The 25584-nt window shown below is 39.3% G+C and overlaps 4 gene segments (V, D, J or C); all 4 read left to right on the plus strand.

The window, feature by feature from the left end:
• The first annotated feature begins 2954 nt into the window (after positions 1-2954).
• On the plus strand, positions 2955-3502 carry LOC127652311 (immunoglobulin heavy variable 4-39-like). The segment is given in 2 exon segments: positions 2955-3076; positions 3186-3502. Coding segments are annotated over 2 exon segments (360 nt in total).
• A 17701-nt stretch (positions 3503-21203) lies between these two features.
• LOC127652312 (Ig heavy chain V region 914-like) lies at positions 21204-21761 on the plus strand. The segment is given in 2 exon segments: positions 21204-21249; positions 21328-21761. Coding segments are annotated over 2 exon segments (480 nt in total).
• A 674-nt stretch (positions 21762-22435) lies between these two features.
• LOC127652957 (immunoglobulin heavy variable 4-28-like) lies at positions 22436-22943 on the plus strand. The segment is given in 2 exon segments: positions 22436-22530; positions 22636-22943. Coding segments are annotated over 2 exon segments (351 nt in total).
• Positions 22944-24177: 1234 nt separating this feature from the next.
• LOC127652953 (immunoglobulin heavy variable 3-33-like) lies at positions 24178-24833 on the plus strand. The segment is given in 2 exon segments: positions 24178-24245; positions 24375-24833. Coding segments are annotated over 2 exon segments (366 nt in total).
• The last annotated feature ends 751 nt before the right edge of the window (positions 24834-25584 follow it).

Genomic DNA, 25584 nt, shown 5'->3' on the forward strand with positions numbered 1-25584 from the left:
CCTGTCACAGTTAGTAAATGTTAAGACAGTAAAACACAGAAGACTCCAGATAACATGTATTTAAAAAAAAAAAATCAGAATGTATGTAGTGTCTCTTGAAACTGCATAACTTTTATGGACACTGCTATATGAACAAATTAAGAACTGCGCATTACGTAACATTGAATACATGGTAGTTCTGTGCTGTTTTGTGGAGTTTTGGAGAGAGGACGCTACTGTGGTGTGACATAATACCATCAAGTAGGCTATTGTTTTATTTTGAGACAATGAAGATTATAGGCATGGATTTCAGTTTTGTGTACTCAATTTAAACATATTAGGACTGGCAAAAATAATCTGATTATTAATGAAATGTAAACTTTAAAAACAACTTAATTTGATAAATTGGATCTAAATTCTTAAAGAGTTGTACTATGAATTAATAATGAATGCATTCCATTAATGAAGGAAATAAATATAGGTATATGAAGAGGTAAATTTCTGAAATTTCTTTTTTTACTCCAACACATGAAAAATAACCCGTCAAAGTTCCTAAGGTTTGTGGCAATGTGGCATCTTCTGATGATTTTAAAAACTTTTTATAAAAACGGGAACACTTATTTAAAATACAAAATATAAGTAACTGTTTTCCACTAAAGTTACAATTTAAATCATTGGTAATTAGAATATAGTTACATTCAAAAAATATTTTGATTACTGAAGAGATTACTGTCACGATTGTAGGTGAAGGCACACAGGACGAGGATCTACTTGCAGCGAAGGTTTATTTAATAAAAGGGTAACACGAAAACACAAACAAAGGAAAACATCCACGACGGGAAAAAGTAAAACGAAACACGAAAGGCATACAAACGGGAATAAGCACAGACAGCACGGGTAACAGGCATCCACATACATCAAAGACCGACAAGGGAATGGAGAAATAAACAGGGTTATATACACAGAGGTGATGGAACTAAACGATACGCAGGTGAAAACAATGAGTGAGTGCTGGCAGGTGGTGAGGGCAAGGAGAGTTGGGAAGTGTAGTTTTCTAGACAATGACTGGTGAAAACACGGACCGGATCACAAGGAACGTGACATGGAATGTGACGTGCTGAGTGAAACAGAAAACACGGGGCAGATGAAACAGGAACGTGACAATTACTTTGCATTTTATTGTCATTTGTTTCATTTAATATTTCGTTCTTTCAGATGGAAAACATTCTAATGTGCATTTGAACAGCGGTTAAATACTTTCTTATAATGTGTTACATTCATACGAGCAGACAGAGAAGTTTGGAGTAAGTTTGGAGCAGAAGAAACAGAAATAAATCTTGTTTAAATTGTCAGCTTTACGTTAAGCTAAAATGTTATTTCTAGCAATTTTACATGCATGTTACCAGACACGATCATATTTTTTTATCAAGAAAATTCATGTTGGATCGTAATTTCTTTTTTTCTAGTAAGACCTTTGATATTAGGGCAAAAAAAATTTTCTTGATAATAATTTTTGTCCTTAAAATCCTTAAAACAAGATCAATTTGATTTATCCTGTTTTAGAAACAACACTGCAGAAGATATTTAGGTTTTTCAGAGAATGTATTTTTAACATGTGTATTTTGTCTTACTGTACTGGCAGTTTTTATTGTCAAAACAAGTGAAAAATCTACCAGTGCTGAAGAAGTAATCCAAAGTATTTAGAATATGTTACTGACCTTGAGTAATCTAATGGAATAGCATTACATTACATGTACATTACAGCATGTATTCTGTAATCTGTGGTCATTTCACCTCCAGTTGACTCATATTGACCAGAAGCTAATTGGCTAATTTTCTAAAGGCTTGACATCATTTTCTGTAATTTTCCAAGCTGCTTAAGGCACAGTTAACTTTAAAAGTGAAACAATCTCTCTGTAAACACTTGTTGGAAAAATTACTTGTGTCATGCACAAAGTAGATGTCCTAAGCAACTTGTGAAAACCATAGTTTGAAATCTGTGGAGTGGTTAAAAAATGTGTTTTAATGACTTCAACCTAAGTGTATGTAAACTTCTGACTTCAACTGTACATGCCAGTGGACAGGCTTGATGATATCTTTGACTCCCTAAGCATAAGTCTGGTGAAACCAAGGAATTCTTGGGGGAAAGTAGCTACCTGTCAATCAACGACTGCGTTAAAACAAGATTTTTAAACTTTACCGGTACATGCGGCTTTTAAATGAAATAACTGTCTGGTCAGAAAATGCACAAGTTCATGGAACTTCTTCAATGTGCCTGATAGCCTATAACAATAACGTCAGATGAGAAGCACACACATCTCTACAGCTCTAATGCAGGTACTCCTCTAAAATAACTGACAATTCTGCTCTAATAGTAAAGGCTAATGTTTGCACTTTGATTAAATGCAAGTAATTGGCTGCAACGATGTGCCGATTTTTAGTGCTTTCATTTTGTTACTATACTTTTTTGTGTCTTATTAATAAAGTGACACACTGATCATGCAGTAACACAATAATGTAATGACTGATATGCTTTCAATTATTCAGAAATCTCCTCGAAATCTGAACACAATTGGTCAAAAGAGACGCATACTACCAGGAGTTAATGGTGATGAAGCCTGTTAATAAGCATCTTAATTCCATGCAATAAACAGGACACACACACACACACACACACACACACACACACACACACACACACACACACACACACACACACACACACACACACACACACACAAGCACTCAATTAAACAACATTGTCTGTAAACTGTTTACACACAATAAAAGACTTCATCATTAATTATTAAATTCATCATTAAATTCAAGCAAAGTCTTGTTTAAAACCACGTTTATAGTGTCATGTCTCTTCATGTAACCTGTATGTTCTTGTTATCTGCATGAGTGGTTCATTACCAGCTCTGTATGCTTATGTAAATGTTCTGTTCCATATTTAAACAGTGGGCATCCGTCAGTTTATGGATGTTCGTTTGATCAGCAGAAGGAGGGAGAAGGAGAGCTGCAGTCCAGTTGAACGGTCTTGTAAAATACATCATGTTCTGGTCATCTTTAGTGTTGCTTTTGGCAATGATATCTTGTAAGTTCACTTTTCTATGTGAATCAGAATTTTTATTTTATTTTTAAAAGCTTCCTAATAGTCTTTAAATTCTCTCTATCTCTCTATCTGGTTATTTAATTTCAAACAGGTATTTCTTCATTAGACATCACTCAGCCTGAGTTCCTGACTGTTCGACCTGGTGACACTCTGACTATCAACTGTAAAGTCTCCTATTCAGTTACTAGTTCGAGTAATTATGGAACAGGCTGGATTCGTCAGCCTGCAGGAGAAGCTCTGGAGTGGATTGGAGTGATCTACTATGAAGGGAGCTTATACTACAAGGATTCACTGAAAAACAAGTTCAGTATCACCAGAGACACCTCCAGTAACACAATCACATTGAAGGGGAATAATATACAAGCTCAAGACACAGCTGTGTATTATTGTGCCAGAGAATCACAGTGACACACACTAACAGCCTTCCAGTACAAAAACATCATCATATCATAAATTAGGACATTCATGGAAAATGTCTGCAACAACAACAACTACTGCCATTACTGTTACTATTACTAACATACAGGCAAATTATAATATTTTTTATAAAATAGTAGATGCCATTTTTGGCATTACTGATGGAAACGTTTCATTTTCACTGATCTTGTGAAAGTTAAAAAAGAAAAGTGTGTTTTAGAACATTCAAACACCATTATTTACTTTAATTTTATAATTTACCAGTATAATATGAGTTTTTAAGTTGTATAAAAGACTAATAAAAAAGTCTGCTAAACACAGAGGACGATGAGCCTAAACACAATGTTTATGTGTATTCATTGGTTCATAGTGTTTTAATTGGTGTAAAAGGGTTTATGGACTACCCCAAGTCAATTTGGATTTTCATACAGATCCTTTTAGTATGAGATCAAATGTTTTGACTTTTGATCAGTAATAAATAATCGATTTAGTGGAATCTAAAGCAGAATTTAAATGTAATCTAAAATACAGGAAGTTATTGTATAATCTTAATTTTAAAGTTAGTTTATCTGATCACAATATTAAATATTAATAATGCAGATTACATTTATTTCTTGTCTTATTTTGCATTATCGAAATGGAAAATTCAAATATATTTCTGTTGAAGTAATGACACAGGATGCACCTGTTCCAGCATGAGACCACATATTTGTGTCTGCTTCTCTCTTCTTTTCTACTGGTCTGTTTTATTTAATACAGCTACATGTATAAATCAGCAAGACACATATAATATTCTTTATTTTCTATTTGATAGCAAACCCCATGAGCATTTGTGTGGATGTAACAAACAAATAAAATAAAGCACAAAAAGATTTTGCCAAAACTCTACACACAAGTAAACATGACACAACATTGGGAAATATACCATTCACATCTGTGTCAAATTGAAACTCTGCTATCAAAACCTAAACTCTGCTATCAAAACCTAACATTCCTTTTTCAAAATGTAACTCTGATGACAAAATGACACATACTTGCATCATATGCATACACTTTCAGATCAGGGGGATCACACTACTCTACTTTATATAAAACACTGCAGTCTTTGATTTTCACTGTTTATTCATGTAAGGGGCACTTATTATAATGTAGCTTGAAGTGCTGCCTTTCTAAGGAACTTTTCACAGGAGGAGTAGATAGATTAACGTACCAAGATAATTTACTTAGAACATAAAGCCGGCATTTATTGAACAATACATATCAACCAATATCGCTCTATTACAGTTTTTTCTGAATGCTTAAGCGCTAATCGTGATTCTTGTAGCACAATTTCTAAAACTATTAATACGTATAGCAAAACCACTCACTGAGTATGCAAAACTAAAAGCACAAACACTGCTTTGCACTCAGTTTGCAATTTTGTAACACACACTTTGCAAAACTGTAGGGACAATTCACTGCACAACACTCTTTTTGCAGAAATTTTAAACACAACTCACTGCTTACACTGAATTACCAAATTTCCAACACACTCCTAGCAAAATTATACACATGTATGGCTAGCATTAACACTATTTTGCCAACTGTCTGGCACACTTTCACATGTGAAAACTGTTTTAGATAATTAGTTCACTTTGCAATCAGCCTATAAGCACTATAAATAAGCCACAGGTAAGCTGTCTGTGTGGAGTACAATGGAAGGAGCAGTAAGAGTGAGAAGAGTGAGAATCAGAGGAGGCCGAGGAGGCCGAGGGAGAGGACGTGGAGGGGAAAGAGGAAGGGTAAGAAGAGTAAGAAATAGAATAACTGATGACATCAGAGCTACAATAGTGGACCATGTCATCAACCATGGGATGACCCTGAGGGAAGCTGGCCAACGGGTTCAGCCTAATTTGAGCCGCTACACTGTGGCAAGCATCATTAGGACATTTCGAAATAAAAATCGGTAAGTACTTTGTAGCACTGCCATACTCTAATGAGAAACACAACAGTACCATACATGCAAAAATACTGAAAATGTTACTTTACAGAATTGCTAGACGTCCAGATGTTGGGGGCAGAGGAAGAATGTTCACTCCAGAGCAAGAGACCCATATAGTGAACATGGTGATTGCCAATAATGCAATAAGACTGTGTGAAATACAGCAGCGATAATTGATAATGACACCATCTTTCAAAATATACACAGTGTAAGCATTTCTGCACTAAGTCGTGTACTTGCGCGCCACAGAATAAGAATGAAGCAAATTTACAGAGTTCCTTTCGAGAGAAACACAGAACGTGTAAAGCAACTGCGATATGACTATGTGCAGGTAAGCTATAGTGTCATTGGTTCTGAATTTGGAAGTGCATACTGTAGTGCTGTGCATGGGCCTGATGTGTTGCATTTGTTTTGTCTTGTCCAGAGAGTGATGGAACTAGAAGCAGATGCCATGGGACATGAGCTACTTTTTGTAGATGAGGCCGGTTTTAACCTCAGTAAAACCAGGAGACGTGGCAGGAACATTATTGGACACCGTGCCATCATCAATGTCCCAGGACAACGTGGTGGTAACATAACCATGTGTGCAGCTATAAGCCAAAATGGTGTTGTTCACCATCATGCAACCATAGGCCCATACAACACTGCACACATTATTGCATTCCTGGACACCTTACATGACATGCTCACTGTTCAGAGACCAGAGCATACCCGATATGTCATCATATGGGACAATGTTAGTTTCCATAGGGCTGCTTTGGTCCACAACTGGTTTACAGACCACCCATTCTTCATGGCACTCAACCTCCCTCCATACACTCCATTCTTAAATCCCATCGAGGAGTTCTTCTCTGCCTGGCGCTGGAAAGTGTACGACCGTCATCCTCATCAACAGGTAGCCCTTTTACTGGCAATGGAGGAGGCATGTGGAGATATTGACCAGGCATCATGTCAGGCCTGGATACGGCATTCAAGGAGATATTTTCCCGGTGCCTTGGACTGGAGGATATCGCATGCGATGTGGACAAAATTTTGTGGCCGGACCCAGAAAGACGACATGATGTAGGCTGATTGTTTTTTTTGGGTTTTTTTTTTGTGAAATTACTATTTTGTGTTCTGACTGTTTTGATGAGTGTGAATAAACACCAATACTTGAAGTTTGGATCCTTGTATGTTTACATGACACTATGACAAAAGTATGACCTCAAATTGACATCTGTACACAGAGAAAGCAAAAGCCAGATGTGTTTTGTATTCATACCATCAGTTTGTAGTTGGCACATTGTGTGCTTAGTAGATGATGGCTTGTGTTTACTGTTTGATACGAAAACACCATTTTTACGAAGGTGTGAAGAGTTAATCTAGCTGTGTTCGCTTTTGCAAGAGAACTACAATGTTTTGATAATTGGGTGAAAGGTTTTCTTATTTGTGTGTAGAGTTTTGCAAAAATAGCCAATAGTTACAAAAAATGTGCTTAAGCAATCAGAAAAAACTGTAATCTTTTACATACAATGTCCTTTGAGTTGTTAAATTTTGTATTTCCCTTAGTTCTCAACTTTTTCTGTTCTTTTTTTTTCACAAGTGGGGAAAATATGAAAACAAAAATTAACTCAATGTCCATCTACCCGGTAGTAATTTTGTTTTAGTGGGGTGAGATCTCGGCTTATCTGTACGATGCAATGGCGAAATGGTGAGTGGAAGCAGTCCGTAGTGCAGGCAAGATGATCAGTCGCGCCCTCTGCAGTTCTGCCTCACACGTCCGATGATGAATTTATCCAATGGAACTCCTTTTCGAATCATGCATCAAAAAACCAACCTGCATAGCAGGGCAATATTTCATTATTCTCTCGATAAACTTTACTAGTTCTGAAAACATAACATATATCCATGAAATGTAGTAGCTTAAATTCTTATTTCCGAACTATACATTCACTACATACATGAAACTCAAGTACTAGCATATCACGTAGCAACATGGCTTCAATATAGCATGAAACAACACTTCAGATCATTAAACTCATGTTCAACTCCGATTGGTTTTTTTCCTTTTGTTTTTTTTTTAGCATATCTTATCAATACATTCTCACACAATGCATTAAACTGAGTTACAGTCAAGAAAAAATAAAACAATGATAACTTTTCCACACTTAACTCACTAATTACATCTATCACCATGTCTGCTAGTAACACAATTGACACGTGTAAAACACTCACTGGAGAAAAATCATAAAAATAGGTAACCTCCTTGTCGTAATTTTGACACTTTGCTCGGTTATCTCTGCATTAGAAGTAAGTTTAGTGTGAAAACCCTTCTAACTAGCTCTTAACTGTCACCTATTTTTATTTTTTTACCCTTAACTTTTTTATTTCAGCAAAGAAAATTGAGGCAACGCTTCAGCTCTATCGATCTGCACGAGTCCGGTCTTCTTCTCCGAAAGAAATCAGCGTAACTATTTCCTTCTGTTCAGCACCACACCGCCACTTACTGAACTAATACGGTGTGCAGGGGAAACATTACATAATTAGTAGGTTATTTTCTAGTGGGTTACATCCTCCCCTCCTTAATCTACATGCATCCTTGCATGTTGCATGCTACACTATTTCAGATGCTAAGGGTGTTAAATGACATATGTAAGGTACAGTGTCAGGGGAAAAGGTTTGGGAAAAAGCTTGGTCTAACCCAGTTAAAATGGAGTGTATAACTGTGACTAATGGGTTCCCTAAAGTTGGGTAGGTCAGCCTTTTGGGAGCTGTTTTATCCCTAGAGGATCTTCTCAACGTCACGTCTTCTTCAGGAACAACCCCGTTATGTTTTTTTTCAGTTCCACTTTCCTCTGTTAACCTCAATCCAATTCCTGATATGTCTCTAAGACTACAGTGCTCACTCAATTCCGCTGCAGGAACATTAGGAGTAGTTTCTTCAGCTTGTACAATATCAGGTGCAGGTGAGTATTGAACTTGACTAACCTCACTATTTCTATCACTTCCAACACCCTCAGGTTCGAATGCTGGAGCTACAGGGTTTAATGTAGAGACATCAAAACTCACATTCGCTTCCTGACTTTCAGAGACAGGCTCAGTTTCCATCTGAGTATCCTCTTCAGTGGACTCTACAACATGAGATTTTTGATTTAGTCTGGTTTCTTTTTGTAGAATTCCTCCATCTTGTTCAGCAATAGTGGAAGTCGAACGTTGGTCGTACAGAGAGTAATACTCAACCTCATCCTCCTCTTCAGACAGTTCTCCATCTTCAGCTCCATCATCTACGGGTAAAGGTGAGGAATCAGGTTTCTGTCTGGATTTAGACTCTCTGGGACATACTTCCTTGACAGTGGATGGAAGAAATCCACATGGCAGAAGCAGGTCTCTATGTAAGACTCTTTCAGGTCCACTTGTATGTTCTGGGATGACAACATAGACGGGGGAATCTTGGATCTGTTTAACAACAGTATATATAGTTTTGCTCCATCGATCAGCAATTTTGTGTTTCCCTCTAATGCCGACATTCCGCACAAGGACTCTATCTCCTGCTACCAGTGTGGACTCTCTCACTTTGCTGTCAAATCTCTGTTTGTTCTGTAAAGCAGCCTTTAAACTGTGTTCATTGGCTAGTCGATAGCTTTCAGTTAGACTTTCCGTCAGCTTCTTGACATATTCAGAATGAGATAGTTTACTGCTTCCCTCAGGGCTCAGCCCAAAAGCGATATCAACTGGGAGTCTTGGTTGGCGACCAAACATCAGCTGATATGGGGAATAGCCAGTAGTATCATTTTTTGTACAATTATACGCATGGACAAGAGGCTGCACAAACTCCCTCCATCTCGCTTTGTCTCCCTCTTCTAATGTACCTAACATCTCAAGAAGTGTTCTGTTGAACCGCTCCACGGGATTTCCACGTGGATGATAAGGTGTTGTCCTTGTCTTTTTAATGCCGAGTAGCATACACAGATCTTTGATCAGGGCTGATTCAAAGTCACGACCTTGGTCACTGTGCAATCGCTCGGGGAATCCATAATGAATGAAAAAGCTGTTCCATAAAGCTTTTGCCACAGTTCTTGACTTCTGATCTGCTGTGGGAACCGCTACTGCATACTTAGTGAAATGGTCTGTGATGACCAAGATATTCTTTGTTCCTTTTTCATCAGGCTCCAGTGAAAGATAGTCCATACAGACCAACTCCAAAGGACGGCTTGTTTTTATATTCACCAGGGGAGCATTTTTCTCAGCCCGTGCCTTCCTCCGTATACACCTCCCACAGGTCTTGATTTTTCCAGTCACGTCCATGGCCATACGAGGCCAATAGAATCGGGCACGAACCAAGTCCAAAGTTCTGTCAGTACCCATGTGTCCGACAGCATCATGGAGGTTTTCTAGAGCGATTGCTCTGTATTTCGTCGGAAGGACAAGTTGATGGAAAGGCTCACCTTGATTTATGCGTTTTCGGTATAAGACTTCATTGGAGAAAACCAGTTGCTCCATTATTCTCAACATCAGCTGAACCTCTCGGTTCTCCTGACGTCTCAGCCTATATGGAAGTCGTTTTCTTGCTTTGACCAGCTCTATTACTCTACTGATGATTGGGTCTTGCCTTTGCTCACGTGCCCAATCTTGAAGTGACATTTGCGGCAACGTACATGACCCAAGCACATCAGCTTGACAGAATCCTACAGGAATGGCAGAGGCCTCGATTGCTAAACATTCCACCGGTACTGGCGTTTGGAAGTCCATCCCCGTACCTGCTGCTGAGATGTGCTGGTACCTCTGACACACTGCCTTCACAGCATCGGATGGAAAATCGGCTCCTCTGTCACTCTGCAGGAACTGGGCAAGGAAACGCTGAATGCGAGTATCCTCATCCTGAGAAGCGAAGTCAGGTTGGTATTCATCATAAGGATGTGGGCGCCTTGAGAGACCGTCTGCGTCTTGGTTCTTCCTCCCAGCTCTATACTGAATGTTAAAGTCAAAACTGGAAAGGGCAGCCAGCCAGCGATGGCCTGCCGCATCAAGCTTGGCTGACGTCAGTACATACGTCAGTGGGTTGTTGTCTGTCACCACAGTGAATTTTGCTCCGTAGAGGTAATCAAAAAATTTCTCCGTGACAGCCCACTTTAAAGATAGATATTCGAGTTTGTGTGCAGGGTATCTTCTTTCACAGCGGTTGAGTCCCCTGCTCGCATAAGCTATTACTCTCAATTTACCTTCTTGCTCTTGATATAAAGCTGCACCAAGACCATGAGTGCTTGCGTCTGTATGTACTACGTAAGGCTTTTTCGGGTCAGCAAACCCAAGGATAAGAGCTGTTGTGAGCTTTTGAATGAGAGTCTTAAATGCATCCTCGAAAGGTTGACATCCATTTCTCATTAAACGGTTTTCTGAAATCTACACTTGAGAGACGTGTTGAGCTACTATATGAGGAGGCTGACTTCCTTTTTGGTGGCAGATAACCAGCTGTTAAGTCGTTTAGAGGCCTTGCGATTTTGGAGTAGTCCTTTATGAACCTCCTATAATACCCCGTAAATCCAAGGAAAGACTTAAGCTCTTTGATGTTATTAGGCCTAGGCCACGTCGTCAGAGCAGCTATCTTGGCTGGGTCGGTCTCTACCCCAGTAGCAGACACAACATGACCGAGGTATTTAACAGATGTTCTGAAGAATTGACATTTCTCTGGTGAAAGTTTTAAGCCAAATTCCTTTAACCTCTGGAGAACTCTGAGTAACCGATCCTCATGCTCTTCAAGTGTGGCCGAGAAAACGATAACGTCATCAAGAAAGACTAAGACTTCTCTCAAGTTCATTCCACCCATACACTTCTCCATTACTCTCTGAAAAGTACTGGGGGCATTTGTAACTCCCTGTGGCATCCTGTTAAACTCCCAGAACCCCATAGGTGTCACGAAAGCTGTTTTGCACTTGTCTTCCTCTTCCATTTCTACTTGATAGTAGCCAGACTTGAGGTCCATGATGGAAAACCACTTAGATCCGTTCAAGGCTGAGAAGGCTTCTTCTATGTTAGGTAATGCATATGCGTCTTTGATGGTTTGTCTATTCAGTTTTCGTAATCGACGCATAGCCTAATATCACCGTTCTTTTCTTCACCACTACTATTGGTGAAGCGAAGGGGCTTTCTGACTCGCGTATGATGTTCGCATCTTGAAGCTCTTTTAAATGACGCCTGACAGCCTCATAATCAGAGGGATGAATCGGTCTGGGCCTCTGTTTAAATGGAGATGGATCGGACAAGCGTATCCTGTGTTTGATCTCAGTGGTATGACCAAAATCAAGGTCGTTGAGTACAAAAACGTCTGACATTGAATTCAACTTCCTGGTAATTCTCTCCTTCCACTCTTCAGACAAGGGAGAGTCTGCAAAGTCAAAAGTGAGTTTACCGAATCAGACACATGCATGGAATTGCACGTCGCGAAGGATGAAGTCAGGTGGGATGGCTCACTCAATGTGACTCTGTCATCGTGACCTGGTAAGAATGACACAGCTTTAGGAAAGGATAACTCAGCAATGCTATGACCTGCTGATAATTTGATGTCATGTGCGGTTTCATTTTTTACCAAAACAGGCATCTTGAAGGATGGAAATGGCGGGCTTGTCATGACGTAGCTACAGAACAAGAGACCAGCAGGTAAGTTGGATTTGGGGGGCTCTACCATAAGGGGAGTATCGGTAGCTACTGGGACATGCTTTGCATATCCAGTTAAAGCCACTCTTTCACCTGCAGGAATGACGACACTCTTTTTGCTTTGCAGCTTCACAGTCCCTACTCTGCCATTTTGTTGATTTATTTTGAATCTGTGATACAATTGTTTCACAAGCGGGGTGCATTGACCACCGTTGGTCCCGTGTTCTACGCAACCATCCTGAATAAGTACACACTTTTCATATAGTGGATCCAGGGTGTTGGTACCTATCAACAAGGGGACGTCCTTGTTGGTTCTGTGGTCAGGCACGACCAGTACTAAGGTAAGAATCTCTACAGGTTTCCCCATGATGTGCTCTGGAATGTTTATGTTGACTTGGATGTAGCCTAAATAGGGTACTTCCTGACCACCAGCGCCTTCTATGTCTAATAGGTCTTGAATGGGGAAAATGGGCTGATGTGAGAGATAGCTCTCATGAAAAGATTTAGAAATTGTGCTAACCTGGGAACCTGAATCTAGAAGGCTATCACATTGAACTCCTTCGACTACAACAGTCGATGTACATTTTGGCCCTATCAACCCTCTTGGGAGAGCACCATCCAATGACTGAGGTGAGGAATGTGTTTCACAGACAAGGGTTTTCGTGCCTTTGGTTTGTGTGGGACGTTTCATTATATTTCCGGGTGCAGTTAGTCTCTCCACTGCGACCCTGTCCAGTTTAAATGGTCATATTTGGTTTCCCATTCATTTTGTCTTGCTTTGAGTTCTTTATATTTCTGATCAACTAACAGCTTATTTGGGGGATTTTCACACTGTCGTGCTAGATGGCCATCATTGCCACATTTGAAACAGAACCAAGCCTTCGGCCTGGTTTTTGGCGCTGTTTGTTGGGCTTGAATTTCAGCTACCCTAACTGAGGGGGTATCTTGAGCTGAATTCTGGATTTTGTTAGCATGCTTTTGCATCCTTAGATCTTTCTTTTTGGTAAGTTGCATTTTTAGTTCAGAGACTTGTTTCCGTAAAGCTTCAGTTTCTGTGACGTATGTCTGGAGGACATTTGCGCCTGCATCATCAGAGAAAGGCGGTTCATGCACGAGTTGCATATTCATAGAGGACCTGAGCTTCGTGTTCCCTAAATGACGTTGCATGCGATCCTGCTTTGCAGTTCTCCTGTCTTCCTCTGTCCTAACTTGTAGTAGGAAATCAGAGAAATCAGGCGGGTTTTCAGTTTTAAGCCCTAATTGCAGTGCTAGAATAAGGGACTGGTCCCAACATCCACGCCGAAACTGTCGCAACAGCTGTTTATTGGCGTCTGCTTTCACAATGCCGCCCCTCAGCACAGCTGTAGTGATAAGCACCTGTAACCGCTGCAGGTAGTCTGAGGCTTTCTCTCCTGTGTTTTGATGAGTGCTGAGGAATCTTGCGAAAATCTCTTCCCCATCCTCAACTAATCCATAGGCTGAGTCAAGGAGCTTCACATAATCACGAGGGGTTGCATCTGGGCCTAGTTGCCTGATTAAATCAGAGGCTGGGGGAAGCAGGCTTTCTAGAATTTTACGTCGCTGCATGTAAACAGGGGTTTTATCCTGAATCATAAGCTCCACATGGAGAGACCATGTCTGAAAGTCAGCTTCGTTGGTAGGTTTAGGAAGCTTGCCTGAAAAGGGACGAAGTCGCTTAGATCCCTGGCCTGGGGCACTGGAGTTGTCGTTTTTAATAACATGCTCTACAATGATCCTCTGAATGTCAGGTGGATTGATTATGTCATTGTCTGAGGCTCCTTGGTTGATCTGACCTGACTGTGTTGTCTGTTTCCTTGTTTTAGTGGTGAATGTAGGGGAAGCATGTTGGGTTGGGTAAAACTTAGTGTGTGCTTTACGGACTAAAGGGGTCCTGCTGTCATCAGAATCTGCCTCACTATCAGAGTTTGAACTGTACCTTGAGCCTAAAAGCTCTGCTCGCACTGTGGGTAAGGATTTCTCAGGAGTAGGAGCTACTTTATAAGCCCTATCTATACGCCACATAATATTAGGATCTCTAGCACTAGATAGATATTGTGGGAGGTTAGGAGCTAGGTCTATGACTGATTGCTCAGACTCAAACTCAACTAGAGCTTTAACTCCATTCTCTTGTCCTGTTTGCCTTACCCTAAGAACCTTGTTCACAGGCCCAAAAGCTGAACAGGATTCAGTTATCTGTTCATCAGTATCAGTTGTGGTAATACCCTCAACGTACACAGCCATTTTCAAAATCACACCATACTCTTGTTCAGTATCCATGACTGCATTGAATTTAACACAATTTACAAAAACAAACTGAAAAAGATGTTACCATAGAAAAAAAATATTACAGTGGGTCAATAGTCAGGTTTAACCGGCAATGTAAACAAATACTAATTTAATCTAATTTCTCCTCCTGGCCACTGGCTCGCCAAATTATGTAAGGGGCACTTATTATAATGTAGCTTGAAGTGCTGCCTTTCTAAGGAACTTTTCACAGGAGGAGTAGATAGATTAACGTACCAAGATAATTTACTTAGAACATAAAGCCGGCATTTATTGAACAATACATATCAACCAATATCGCTCTATTAATCTTTTACATACAATGTCCTTTGAGTTGTTAAATTTTGTATTTCCCTTAGTTCTCAACTTTTTCTGTTCTTTTTTTTTCACAAGTGGGGAAAATATGAAAACAAAAATTAACTCAATGTCCATCTACCAGGGTAGTAATTTTGTTTTAGTGGGGTGAGATCTCGCGCTTATCTGTACGATGCAATGGAGAAATGGTGAGTGGAAGCAGTCCGTAGTGCAGGCAAGATGATCAGTCGCGCAGTGTTGCCAATTTAGCAATTTTGTTGCTAGATTTAGCAACTTTTCAGACTACCCTAGCAACTTTTTTTTCAAAAAGCACCTAGCAACAAATTTAGCAATTTTTTAAAAAAAATTGGCAACTTTTAGCAACTTTTGGAAAGTGACTCTAATCCAAACAACACATGGCAAGGGCGTGGTGAGCTGGTACCTGCTTACGTCAGGGCAAGGGCACCACAACTTCCAATAGGAAAATTCAACTGCAGTAGCCACCGTTCAACCTGAAGAGGGCAGCACTCAGACGTTTTTATACCATATATTGTAGAATTAAAACACTTTATACCCAAATGTCAAAAAATGTATGTCAACAAAATTACTTGAATAAATGAACAGCATTAATAAAGCCAAAGTCTTACAGATCATTAACTAAAAAAAGTTGTTTTAGGGTTTAGTTACCCTTTAAGATCGCTGTGGAAATGTGAAAACAGGAAGACAAAGGTCTATATAGCCAGGACACAGAGGCTGCGCGGGCAGGCAGCAGCAAAAATTGTCGGCTGAGTGCAGCAGCAGTAGCACGCATTTCATTTAATCTATCAGCATGTCTCAATCAAAACTGTACAGCCAGAAGTACAGAAAAGAGTGGGAGTCTTTACCTGAATTTAAAGGGTGGCTGAAGCCAGTAGTTGGGGATGACTGTCGAGCATACTGTGCATATTGCAAATCAGATATGCTTGCAAAAATGTATGACATCAAAAAACATTGTGCTACAGCAAAGCATATAAATAAATCAAAACCATATAACCCCGCAAAGCAGTCTACATTACCGCAGCTAGTTAAGAAAGTGGATAACTCCAAAAGTGCAGAAGCTACTATGGCAATGTTCACTGCAGAACACTGTTCACTGCTAGCATGCGACCATTTAGGTATGGCTTGCAAAGCTGCCTTTTCAGATTCTGTTGCAGCAACAAACTTCCAAATGCACCGCACCAAGTGCACAGAAATGATTAAGGGAGTATTGGCTCCTTATTTTCTGAAAAGGATAACATCAGATGTGGGGGATGAGAGGTTCAGTCTCCTTTTGGATGAGTCCACTGATGTCAGTGTCTCAAAATACCTGGGTGTGGTGATTCGGTATTTTAGTGCTAAAAAAAGAACAATTGTGTCCACATTTCTTGGGCTGGTTGAATTGGAGGCGGGCGATGCCAGATCAATAGCAAAGGCAATAGTTGAGTTTCTTGAAAAGTGTACCCTTAAAAAGGAGAATCTTCAGGGTATTGGCACTGATAATGCATCTGTGATGACTGGGGTGCACAATGGCGTACACAAGATTTTAAAGGAAGAATGTGCTTTGCCCAATTTGGTACTCATCCGCTGTGTGTGCCATTCTTTACAATTGGCTGTCAGTGCAGCATCCAAAGAAACCATCCCTAGATGTGTCGAATACTTAATCAGGGAAACCTACAACTGGTTTTCTATTTCCCCAAAACGGCGAGAGGCATACAAAGCAGTGTATGCCACCATTAATTGTGGTCAGAAACCCCTGCAGATCACCAAAGTGTGTGCCACACGTTGGCTATCGATTGAGCCTGCGGTAACTCGTATATTGGACCAGTGGGAAGAACTGAAACTCCACTTTGAGTTGACCAAGGCCAGTGAGCATTGCTATATGGCAGATGTGCTCCATGCCATGTACATGGACAAGACCAACTATGTCTACCTTACATTCTTCAAATCAATTCTGTCTGAAGTTCAAGTTGCAGTGAAGTCATTTGAGGGAGAACATACAGATCCTGTCAAGCTTTTAGACAATCTGGTACACCTCATATCATCAATTTGTAGCAGAGTAGTCAACCCAATGGCAAAAATTAATGTCCTGAAGGATGCCATTGATGGACATCTCAGTCCAGCTCCATATCTTGGGTACCTTTTCGAAAACACAATGTCCCAACTCAGCCTTGCGCCAGAGGACGAAAAAGTAATTCGGAAACGATGCATCAACTATGTTGTTGCTCTAAGCAAGGAGCTACAAGGAAGGCTCCCAGACAATCTCGAAACCTTACGAAACATGGCCCTGTTCAGTGTTAAGGAAACACTAAAACACAATAAAGGCACCAATGAAATTATTAAAGTAGCTGAGCTACTGGGATACCAGCCACAGTCAATTGACAAAATTGTTTCCCAATGGAGAAATATCCATTTATTGAGGTGGGAATCAACTGAAAATTCCACTGAGTTTTGGAGCGAAGTGTATAACTACACAGACGCTTCAGGGTTAAAACCATTTGAAGAACTGTGCAAAGCTGCACTGGCTGCCCTCTCCTTGCCACACTCAAATGCAGAGGTTGAACGGCTGTTTAGCCAAATGAGTGTGGTCAAGTCAAAGTTAAGAAATAGACTGTCACTGCACACTCTCAACTCCATACTCCTTGTGCGGTACGGACTGAAGCTGGCTGGTGATACTTGTTACCAGCATAAACTACCTAATGAAGTTCTGCAACAGTTTGGCACCACAGCAGCATACAGCTTTAAAGCCATGCCATCCTTTTCTGCTGATACCAGCTCATTGGACAGTGAAGATGAAAATGATTTGCTTGTAAATCTATGATTCATCAAGGAATGGATTTTCCGGAACTGGGGGAATCAATGCTGATGGTGACAGTGTAGACTGCACTGTGAATGAGAAAAGTAATGGAGGAAACCACTGCTAACCAGCCCAGCAGCACACCATTCTATGGAAAGAGTTGGGAAGAGGTGCCTAGCAATAGACAAACACATTTAAGTTAAGATGCTAGCTTCAATTGTTCAATATAGCCTAATTGTTCATTTACTGATACACCTTGTTATTATCTTGTATAATTGTTGATCATTTTGGTAGCATATTAACTACCACAGTGCTTTAATTGTTTAGTTCATGTGTTTCACTGGTTAATAAGAAAATAGCCTACACAAAATGTAATTGTTCAAAACTGTTCAATATCAATGTTTTATTAAAAAAATAAAAAAAATCTGATCATGAAAAAGTGTTGTTTGAATTACTTTTACAAATGCTGTGTGTGTGTATTTCAAATAATATCTACGTATTAGATAATGGCGTAGTTTTGCGTTGGGATTACGTAATGACGTCATAGCGCAATGACGTCACAACGTCATTTAGCAACTTTTAGCAACAAATCGACCAGCCTTTAGCAACTTCCGCTGAAAATTAGTTGGCAACACTGCAGTCGCGCCCTCTGCAGTTCTGCCTCACACGTCCGATGATGAATTTATCCAATGGAACTCCTTTTCGAATCATGCATCAAAAAAACCAACCTGCATAGCAGGGCAATATTTCATTATTCTCTCGATAAACTTTACTAGTTCTGAAAACATAACATATATCCATGAAATGTAGTAGCTTAAATTCTTATTTCCGAACTATACATTCACTACATACATGAAACTCAAGCACTAGCATATCACGTAGCAACATGGCTTCAATATAGCATGAAACACACTTCAGATCATTAAACTCATGTTCAACTCCGATTGGTTTTTTTCCTTTTGTTTTTTTTTTTTTAGCATATCTTATCAATACATTCTCACACAATGCATTAAACTGAGTTACAGTCAAGAAAAAAATAAAACAATGATAACTTTTCCACACTTAACTCACTAATTACATCTATCACCATGTCTGCTAGTAACACAATTGACACGTGTAAAACACTCACCGGAGAAAAATCATAAAAATAGGTAACCTCCTTGTCGTAATTTTGACACTTTGCTCGGTTATCTCTGCATTAGAAGTAAGTTTAGTGTGAAAACCCTTCTAACTAGCTCTTAACTGTCACCTATTTTTTATTTTTTTTTACCCTTAACTTTTTTTATTTCAGCAAAGAAAATTGAGGCAACGCTTCAGCTCTATCGATCTGCACGAGTCCGGTCTTCTTCTCCGAAAGAAATCAGCGTAACTATTTCCCTCTGTTCAGCACCACACCGCCACCTACTGAACTAATACGGTGTGCAGGGGAAACATTACATAATTAGTAGGTTATTTTCTAGTGGGTTACATTCAGAAGGCATATTTTCAGGAGGCACATTTTCAAACAACCAAAAAAGCAAATAGGACTACTCAATATTGTACATTGCAGCACTGTATAGTGCAGTAACATGAATTCAGATAAATCAAAAAAAAAATTATGACAATAGAAAAAACACTATACTGTAAACACAGAAAATCATGGCAATTGTGCATACGTGGGCTCATGGATCCCGCCGTCTGTTGGGGTCTGGCCACAGGACCTCATCGACATCGCAAGCAATGTCTTCTCCCTCTAGGCACCGTGGAAAATATCCCCTAGCATGTCGAAACCATCCATGTATTGCTGTCACCTGAATGTCGCCGCAGGCCTGTTCCATTGCCTGCAGAAGAGGCATGCGGGCATGTGGTTCTATAGGGTTTAAAAAGGGTGAGTAAGGGGGCAAGAATACCACTTCAAATTGATTGTGGTTGGTGAACCAGGCCTGGACCAGAGCAGCCCGATGGAAACTGACATTATCCCATACCACCACAAACATGGGCTGATCTGGTCTGTTCTGTACAACTATATTATGGAGAGCATCTAGAAATGTGAGTATATGTTGGCTATTGTATGGACCTAGATTTGCATGATAACGCAGAAGCCCTCGAAGACTTATGGCGGCACACAATGTGATATTTCCGCTGCGCTGCCCCGGGACGTGCACAATTGCCCTTTGGCCAATTACATTACGACCCCGTCATCTTGTTTTGCTCAGGTCGAATCCAGCTTCATCAATGAAAATGAATTCATGAGGCTGTGCTGCTCCATCCATGACCAAGATTCTCTGTAACAAAAAAAAACATATTACTGCACTGCAGTGCTACACATACAGAACCCTCACCCCATCACACAGGTACCTGTGTAGCTTTCCGAATGGATCCATGTGGTACTGATATGGTACATATTCAGCTGCTACTGGATTTCACCAATACTGTATTGTAAATGTAAAGGACAGTTACACTTACCCGTACATATTCAGCTCGAAGTCCTTTGACCCTGACACTGTTCCTCTCAAATGGGACCCTGTAGAGCTGCTTCATGGTGATGTTGTGTTTTCCCAAGATGTGTCTGATGGTGGTGATGCTCACATGGTTTATGTTGTTGAACACTTGCCTGTCTGCAAGTATTTTCTGTCGTAGCTGGCTGATTAGTGTTCAGTTTTGCAAGTAAGTGCCTTCAGGTGTGTATTTGAGTGGTTGCAACTCAAATACACATGTTTTACCGATGTGTTTTACCGATGTGTTTTGTATTTTGGATACATGTGTTTTCCAAATGGCACCCTGAGATTTAATTTTTGAACGAAATGTCTTATGTATGAAATAGAGTGTAGTATGCAGGACCAAGTGTGTTGCAGAATTGCAACTAGAGTGCCAAGCAGCGCTTTTGTTTAAGGTATGGGTACATGTGTTTGAGGTATGGTAACAAAAGCTTCAAGTTGTGTTACTTTAGTCTAAGCATGGGTCTATAGTGTTCAAGCAACGGGCAAAAACTGTAATATAATAGTTTGCTCGACAAGTGTTACAGCTCTTCAAAAAGACCAGGCAGTGCCTGTTTGAGTGCACCACATAAATGTACACCATGCACATTCAATTCCAGCATTTACTGATAAGTTAAAGCAGTGATTCTCAACCAGGGGTCGGGACCCACTAGGGGGCCTCAAGATCTCTAAAAATGATTTAAAATATGATAGATTGTTATAATTTTTATATAATTATTATAATTCAACTTACTGAAAATGCTAAAAATGTAATAACTCCTTTCAACAGCTTGCTTTTTATGACAAATATATAGTTCGACACATTTCTGGAATCACAAATTTTAAGGAAATATCTTATAATATAAATATCTTATGGACTACATGGGGCGCCTTTGAATGTTTTCTCCGACAATGGGTGTTCTTGGAGTCTAAATGGTTGAAAACCACTGAGTTAAAGTATTATCTCTTAATATCTATTAGCACATCAGTGTAGTACACAATAAAATCTCAAGTATTACTCAGCGAATATGCATCTCACTCTTTTAACACCATTTATATGTTATTGCTAATTCCTAATTACTATATTTCTAAAAAGAGATGAGTTAAAAAGATACAATACAGTCCTGTATGCAAATATTCCACACCCTCTCCTCAGTTTGAGAGATGGATGAATATAAACAGATTGCTCAAGCTCAGCTCAGCTCAACTGAAGCCATGTGTTGCTCAAATCTGTTCTTGCTGTTGCTTGCAGCTATATCTTGTAAGTGTTAGTAACCACAGCACTATTCCAAATTAATGTTTGCAATTACAATGCTTAATCATGTCATAATTTCACCAGGTGTCCACTGTGTTGAACTGAATCAGCCTGCTTCCAGTGTTTTAAGGCCTGGTCAGGCATTGACTCTGACCTGTCAGGTATCTGGATATTCACTGACTGACAGCAGCTACTGCACTCACTGGATACGACAGGCTGCAGGAAAAGCTCTGGAATGGATTGGAGCGATATGTGGTAGCGGTAACACATATTACAGTGATGAACTGAAGAGTAGATTTCAAGTAACCAGAGACTCTTCCAGCAGCACAGTAACTCTTAAAGGACAGAATATGCAGACTGAGGACACAGCTGTGTATTACTGTGCACGAGAATACACAGTGATACAAACCACAAGCACTTCTGTTCAAATCAGCTTGAATGAAAAGAACAACAGAAAAGATATTTTGCGCTTTAATGTCAATAGCATGAAAAGGGATGTCACGCATACAATCTCATAAAACATGTCCTGCTTGTTTTTAGACCTGTCCCACATTAGGCCCAGTAGTCAGGAAACCCACAATACTGTGGTCTATGATAGAACCACTGATGTTTTCTTTAACAACATTTGTTTTCAAAAGGTTTATACAATGCGGCTTTCAGGTATATTATCATAGTGTTCAGAGACAACTGTGCTTTAGCTGCACTTATACAGTATTTAGTCTTAAGAGCACATACATTGATGTGTCATTCTGTGTCATTCTGTGTTATAGAATTACAGGAAGACAGCCCATCAGTTATAGTTATGTGTTAATCCACTTAAGAACCACTAGTGTCTACGGCATTACAACAGTGTGTTCTATAACACTCAATTAATAACCTACAATAAGCTCGATAGGCAGGAAACCCACATTTATGTGATTTGCAAGTTTTGAGTTTATAATGGTGGCAACAACAGCATATTATATACAATATACTATATATATATATATATGATGTTAAGTTGTGAAGGCTTTAAGAAAGGTTACCACGTGAAATCCTTTCTTTCATATTTGATGTTTAAGTAAAGGTTTTGTAACTGCTGATAGGGGGCACTCTCGGCCCACACACAGTAAATATGCTTATATGTTTATGTAAATTTCTTCCCTTTAAAGAGTGGACATGAGTCAGTTTATTCTTCTGATCACTAGTGTGAGGGAACAGCTACTTCTATTCATTAAGGCTGAGAAATTCCTGAGAAATACATAATGTTGCCTGCAGTTTTAGTGTTGCTTCTGGCAAGCTTAGACAGTAAGTCATTTTTCTGAACATCATTTAGGTTTGTTGCAGATTTTCAAAAAGCTTGTTAAGTGTTATTAAACTGAAAACCCTTTCTTCTAATTTCATTTTAAACAGGTATTAATTCATATGACCTCACTCAGCCTGAGTTCCTGACTGTTCGACCTGGTGACACTCTGACTATCAACTGTAAAGTCTCCTATTCAGTTACTAGTGCAGCAACAGGCTGGATTCGTCAGCCTGCAGGAGAAGCGCTGGAGTGGATTGGAGTGATCTACTATGAAGGGAGCTTATACTACAAGGATTCACTGAAAAACAAGTTCAGTATCACCAGAGACACCTCCAGTAACACAATCACATTGAAGGGGAATAATATACAAGCTCAAGACACAGCTGTGTATTATTGTGCCAGAGAATCACAGTGACACACACTAACAGCCTTCCACTACAAAAACATCATCATATCATAAATTAGGACATTCATGGAAAATGTCAGCAACAACAAGCTACTGCCATTACTGTTACTATTACTAACATACAGGCAAAATATAATATTTTTAATAAAACTGTACATGCCATTTTTGCCATTACTGATGGAAACGTTTAATTTTCACTGATCTTTTGAACGTTACAAAAAGAAAAGTGTGTTTTAGAACATTCAAACACCATTATTTACTTTAATTTTACACACACACACACACACACACACACACACACACACACACACACACACACACATGTTGTGTTTCCATGTTTTATGGGGACTTTCCATAGACATAATGGTTTTTATACTGTACAAACTTTATATTCTATCCCCTAAACCTAACCCTACCCCTAAACCTAACCCTCACAGAAAACTTTCTGCATTTTTACATTTTCAAAAAACATCATTTAGTATGATTTATAAGCTGTTTTCCTCATGGGGACCGACAAAATGTCCCCACAAGGTCAAAAATTTCGGGTTTTACTATCCTTATGGGGACATTTGGTCCCCACAAAGTGATAAATACATGCTCACACACACACACACACACACACACACACACACACACACACACACACACACACACACACACACACTCACACATAATATAAAAGTATAATAGTTTGCTCGACAAGTGTTACAGCTCTTCAAAAAGACCAGGCAGTGCATGTTTGAGTGCAGCACGTAAATGTACACCATGCACATTCAATTCCAGCATTTACTGATAAGTTAAAACTGTGGTTCTCAACCAGGGAGTCGGGACCCACCAGGGGGCCTCAAAATCTCTTAAAATGATTTAAAATATGATAGATTGTTATACTTTTTTTTTTGCCGTAGCCAACAAAGTAATATTAAGGAACAGTAGTTAAAATTATTATTTTAAAAGATAATAATTTAGTTCAGATGAGTTTGAAATTGAAGGTCATGACTACTGAAGCCTGATTCAAGTGAAAAATTGTTTGTAAGTGCCATGATTATAAATTGAATTATAGAAATATCCCACAAAACTATATCTTATACAGTAATCTAAGGTTATGAAAGGAAGAGATTCTGATAGCAGTGATATTATCATAACTTCTTATACCATATTTTAAAGCCCCGCCCCTTTTGTAATCAGAATGTAAATACACAAAGTATTTCTACCTACAGTCTTCAATGATTCATTTGCAGTTCTCTGGTCTCCCTGCATGCCTTGAGATGGCACACATTTCACTCTTATTCTTCGTCTTGGTGTGCTTTACAAGTATGGACAGACAATCTGTTTCTTTATGGATTCATATTTAATTCTGACTTCAGTGTTGAACTCATTAACTAATGTAAGGAATTAAATATGACACTGTCAACTGCTCATTTCAATGTTCTTTTGTTTTAGGTGTTAATGGTCAGAGTCTTGAGTCCATCCCTTCAAGTTCTGTCAGCAAAAAACCTGGAGAAACTTTGAATCTCTCCTGTAAAGGATCTGGATTTGATTTTGGACAATCTGGCATGCACTGGATCAGACAGGCTGCAGGAAAAACATTGATCTGGATGGGGGTTATATGGTACGATGCCAGTAAAACAGTGTACACTAAAAGTCTTGAGGGACGAATAGAGATAACCAGAGACAATCCAAACAGCATGGTGTATATGAAACTCTCTGATCTGAAAACAGAGGACTCCGCTGTGTATTACTGTGCAAGTCATACACATTGATGCAAACACTACACAGAGCTGTACAAGAAAACATCAGAGAGGAAAATGAAAGATGTTGTCACAAGACCAGCAGATGACGCTGGAGCATAAGTCACTAGGGATGGGCGATACCACTTATTTTCTTTTCAATCCAAGCATTATCAAGGCCAATATCGCTAATTCTGATACCAATACGATAACTCTATTCAATTATTAAAATGAAAATGTTATCTGAAAATTCAGCAAATACTTAGGATAAAAGTGGTCATTTATAATCCATATTGTTTGTGTGTTTTTTTTGTTTTTTTTACATTTAAAGGCATAAAAACTTCTGTTTTATTTAACCTTACTAAAATGAACCATGGTTTTAAAACACTTATCACTGATTATTATATCTACATTATAGATCAGTCATCATAGTTTAAAGATGGTATTTGTAGTAAAACCTAGTAACCACAGCAGTCAGGGTAACTATAGTAAACCCATGATTACAGTAAAGTGCTTATAATGATAAAGCTACTCAGTGGGAGACCTGGTTTGGTTCACACACAAACTCTGCACATCTGATATGTTGCACAGTGATATAAAAAAATATAGACATCAAAAGACACCTGCAAGATTATTTCAATAAAATAATGTCTTTAAATGATTACACTAGTACAGTATAATATTAGAGACTTTAACACTACTCAATTCAAAACAAGAGACTCGGGATCTGGATTTCTTGTTGCTGCTCCGGAATAACACTGCTCATAGCTGCACCTGTAAAATGTCTAAAATCGGTTTCCCCACCACATATACAAACGTTAACAAGCGTAAAGGGAAAGCTGACTCTAGATCAGTGGCCATGGGCAAATCCATCTTAAAATGTTAATCTCTTATGTCATGGAGAATGTCTTTATTTCTGAAAG

This window comes from Xyrauchen texanus, chromosome 12, assembly GCF_025860055.1.
Source record: "Xyrauchen texanus isolate HMW12.3.18 chromosome 12, RBS_HiC_50CHRs, whole genome shotgun sequence".
In the NCBI taxonomy this organism is placed as follows: Eukaryota; Metazoa; Chordata; class Actinopteri; order Cypriniformes; family Catostomidae; genus Xyrauchen; species Xyrauchen texanus.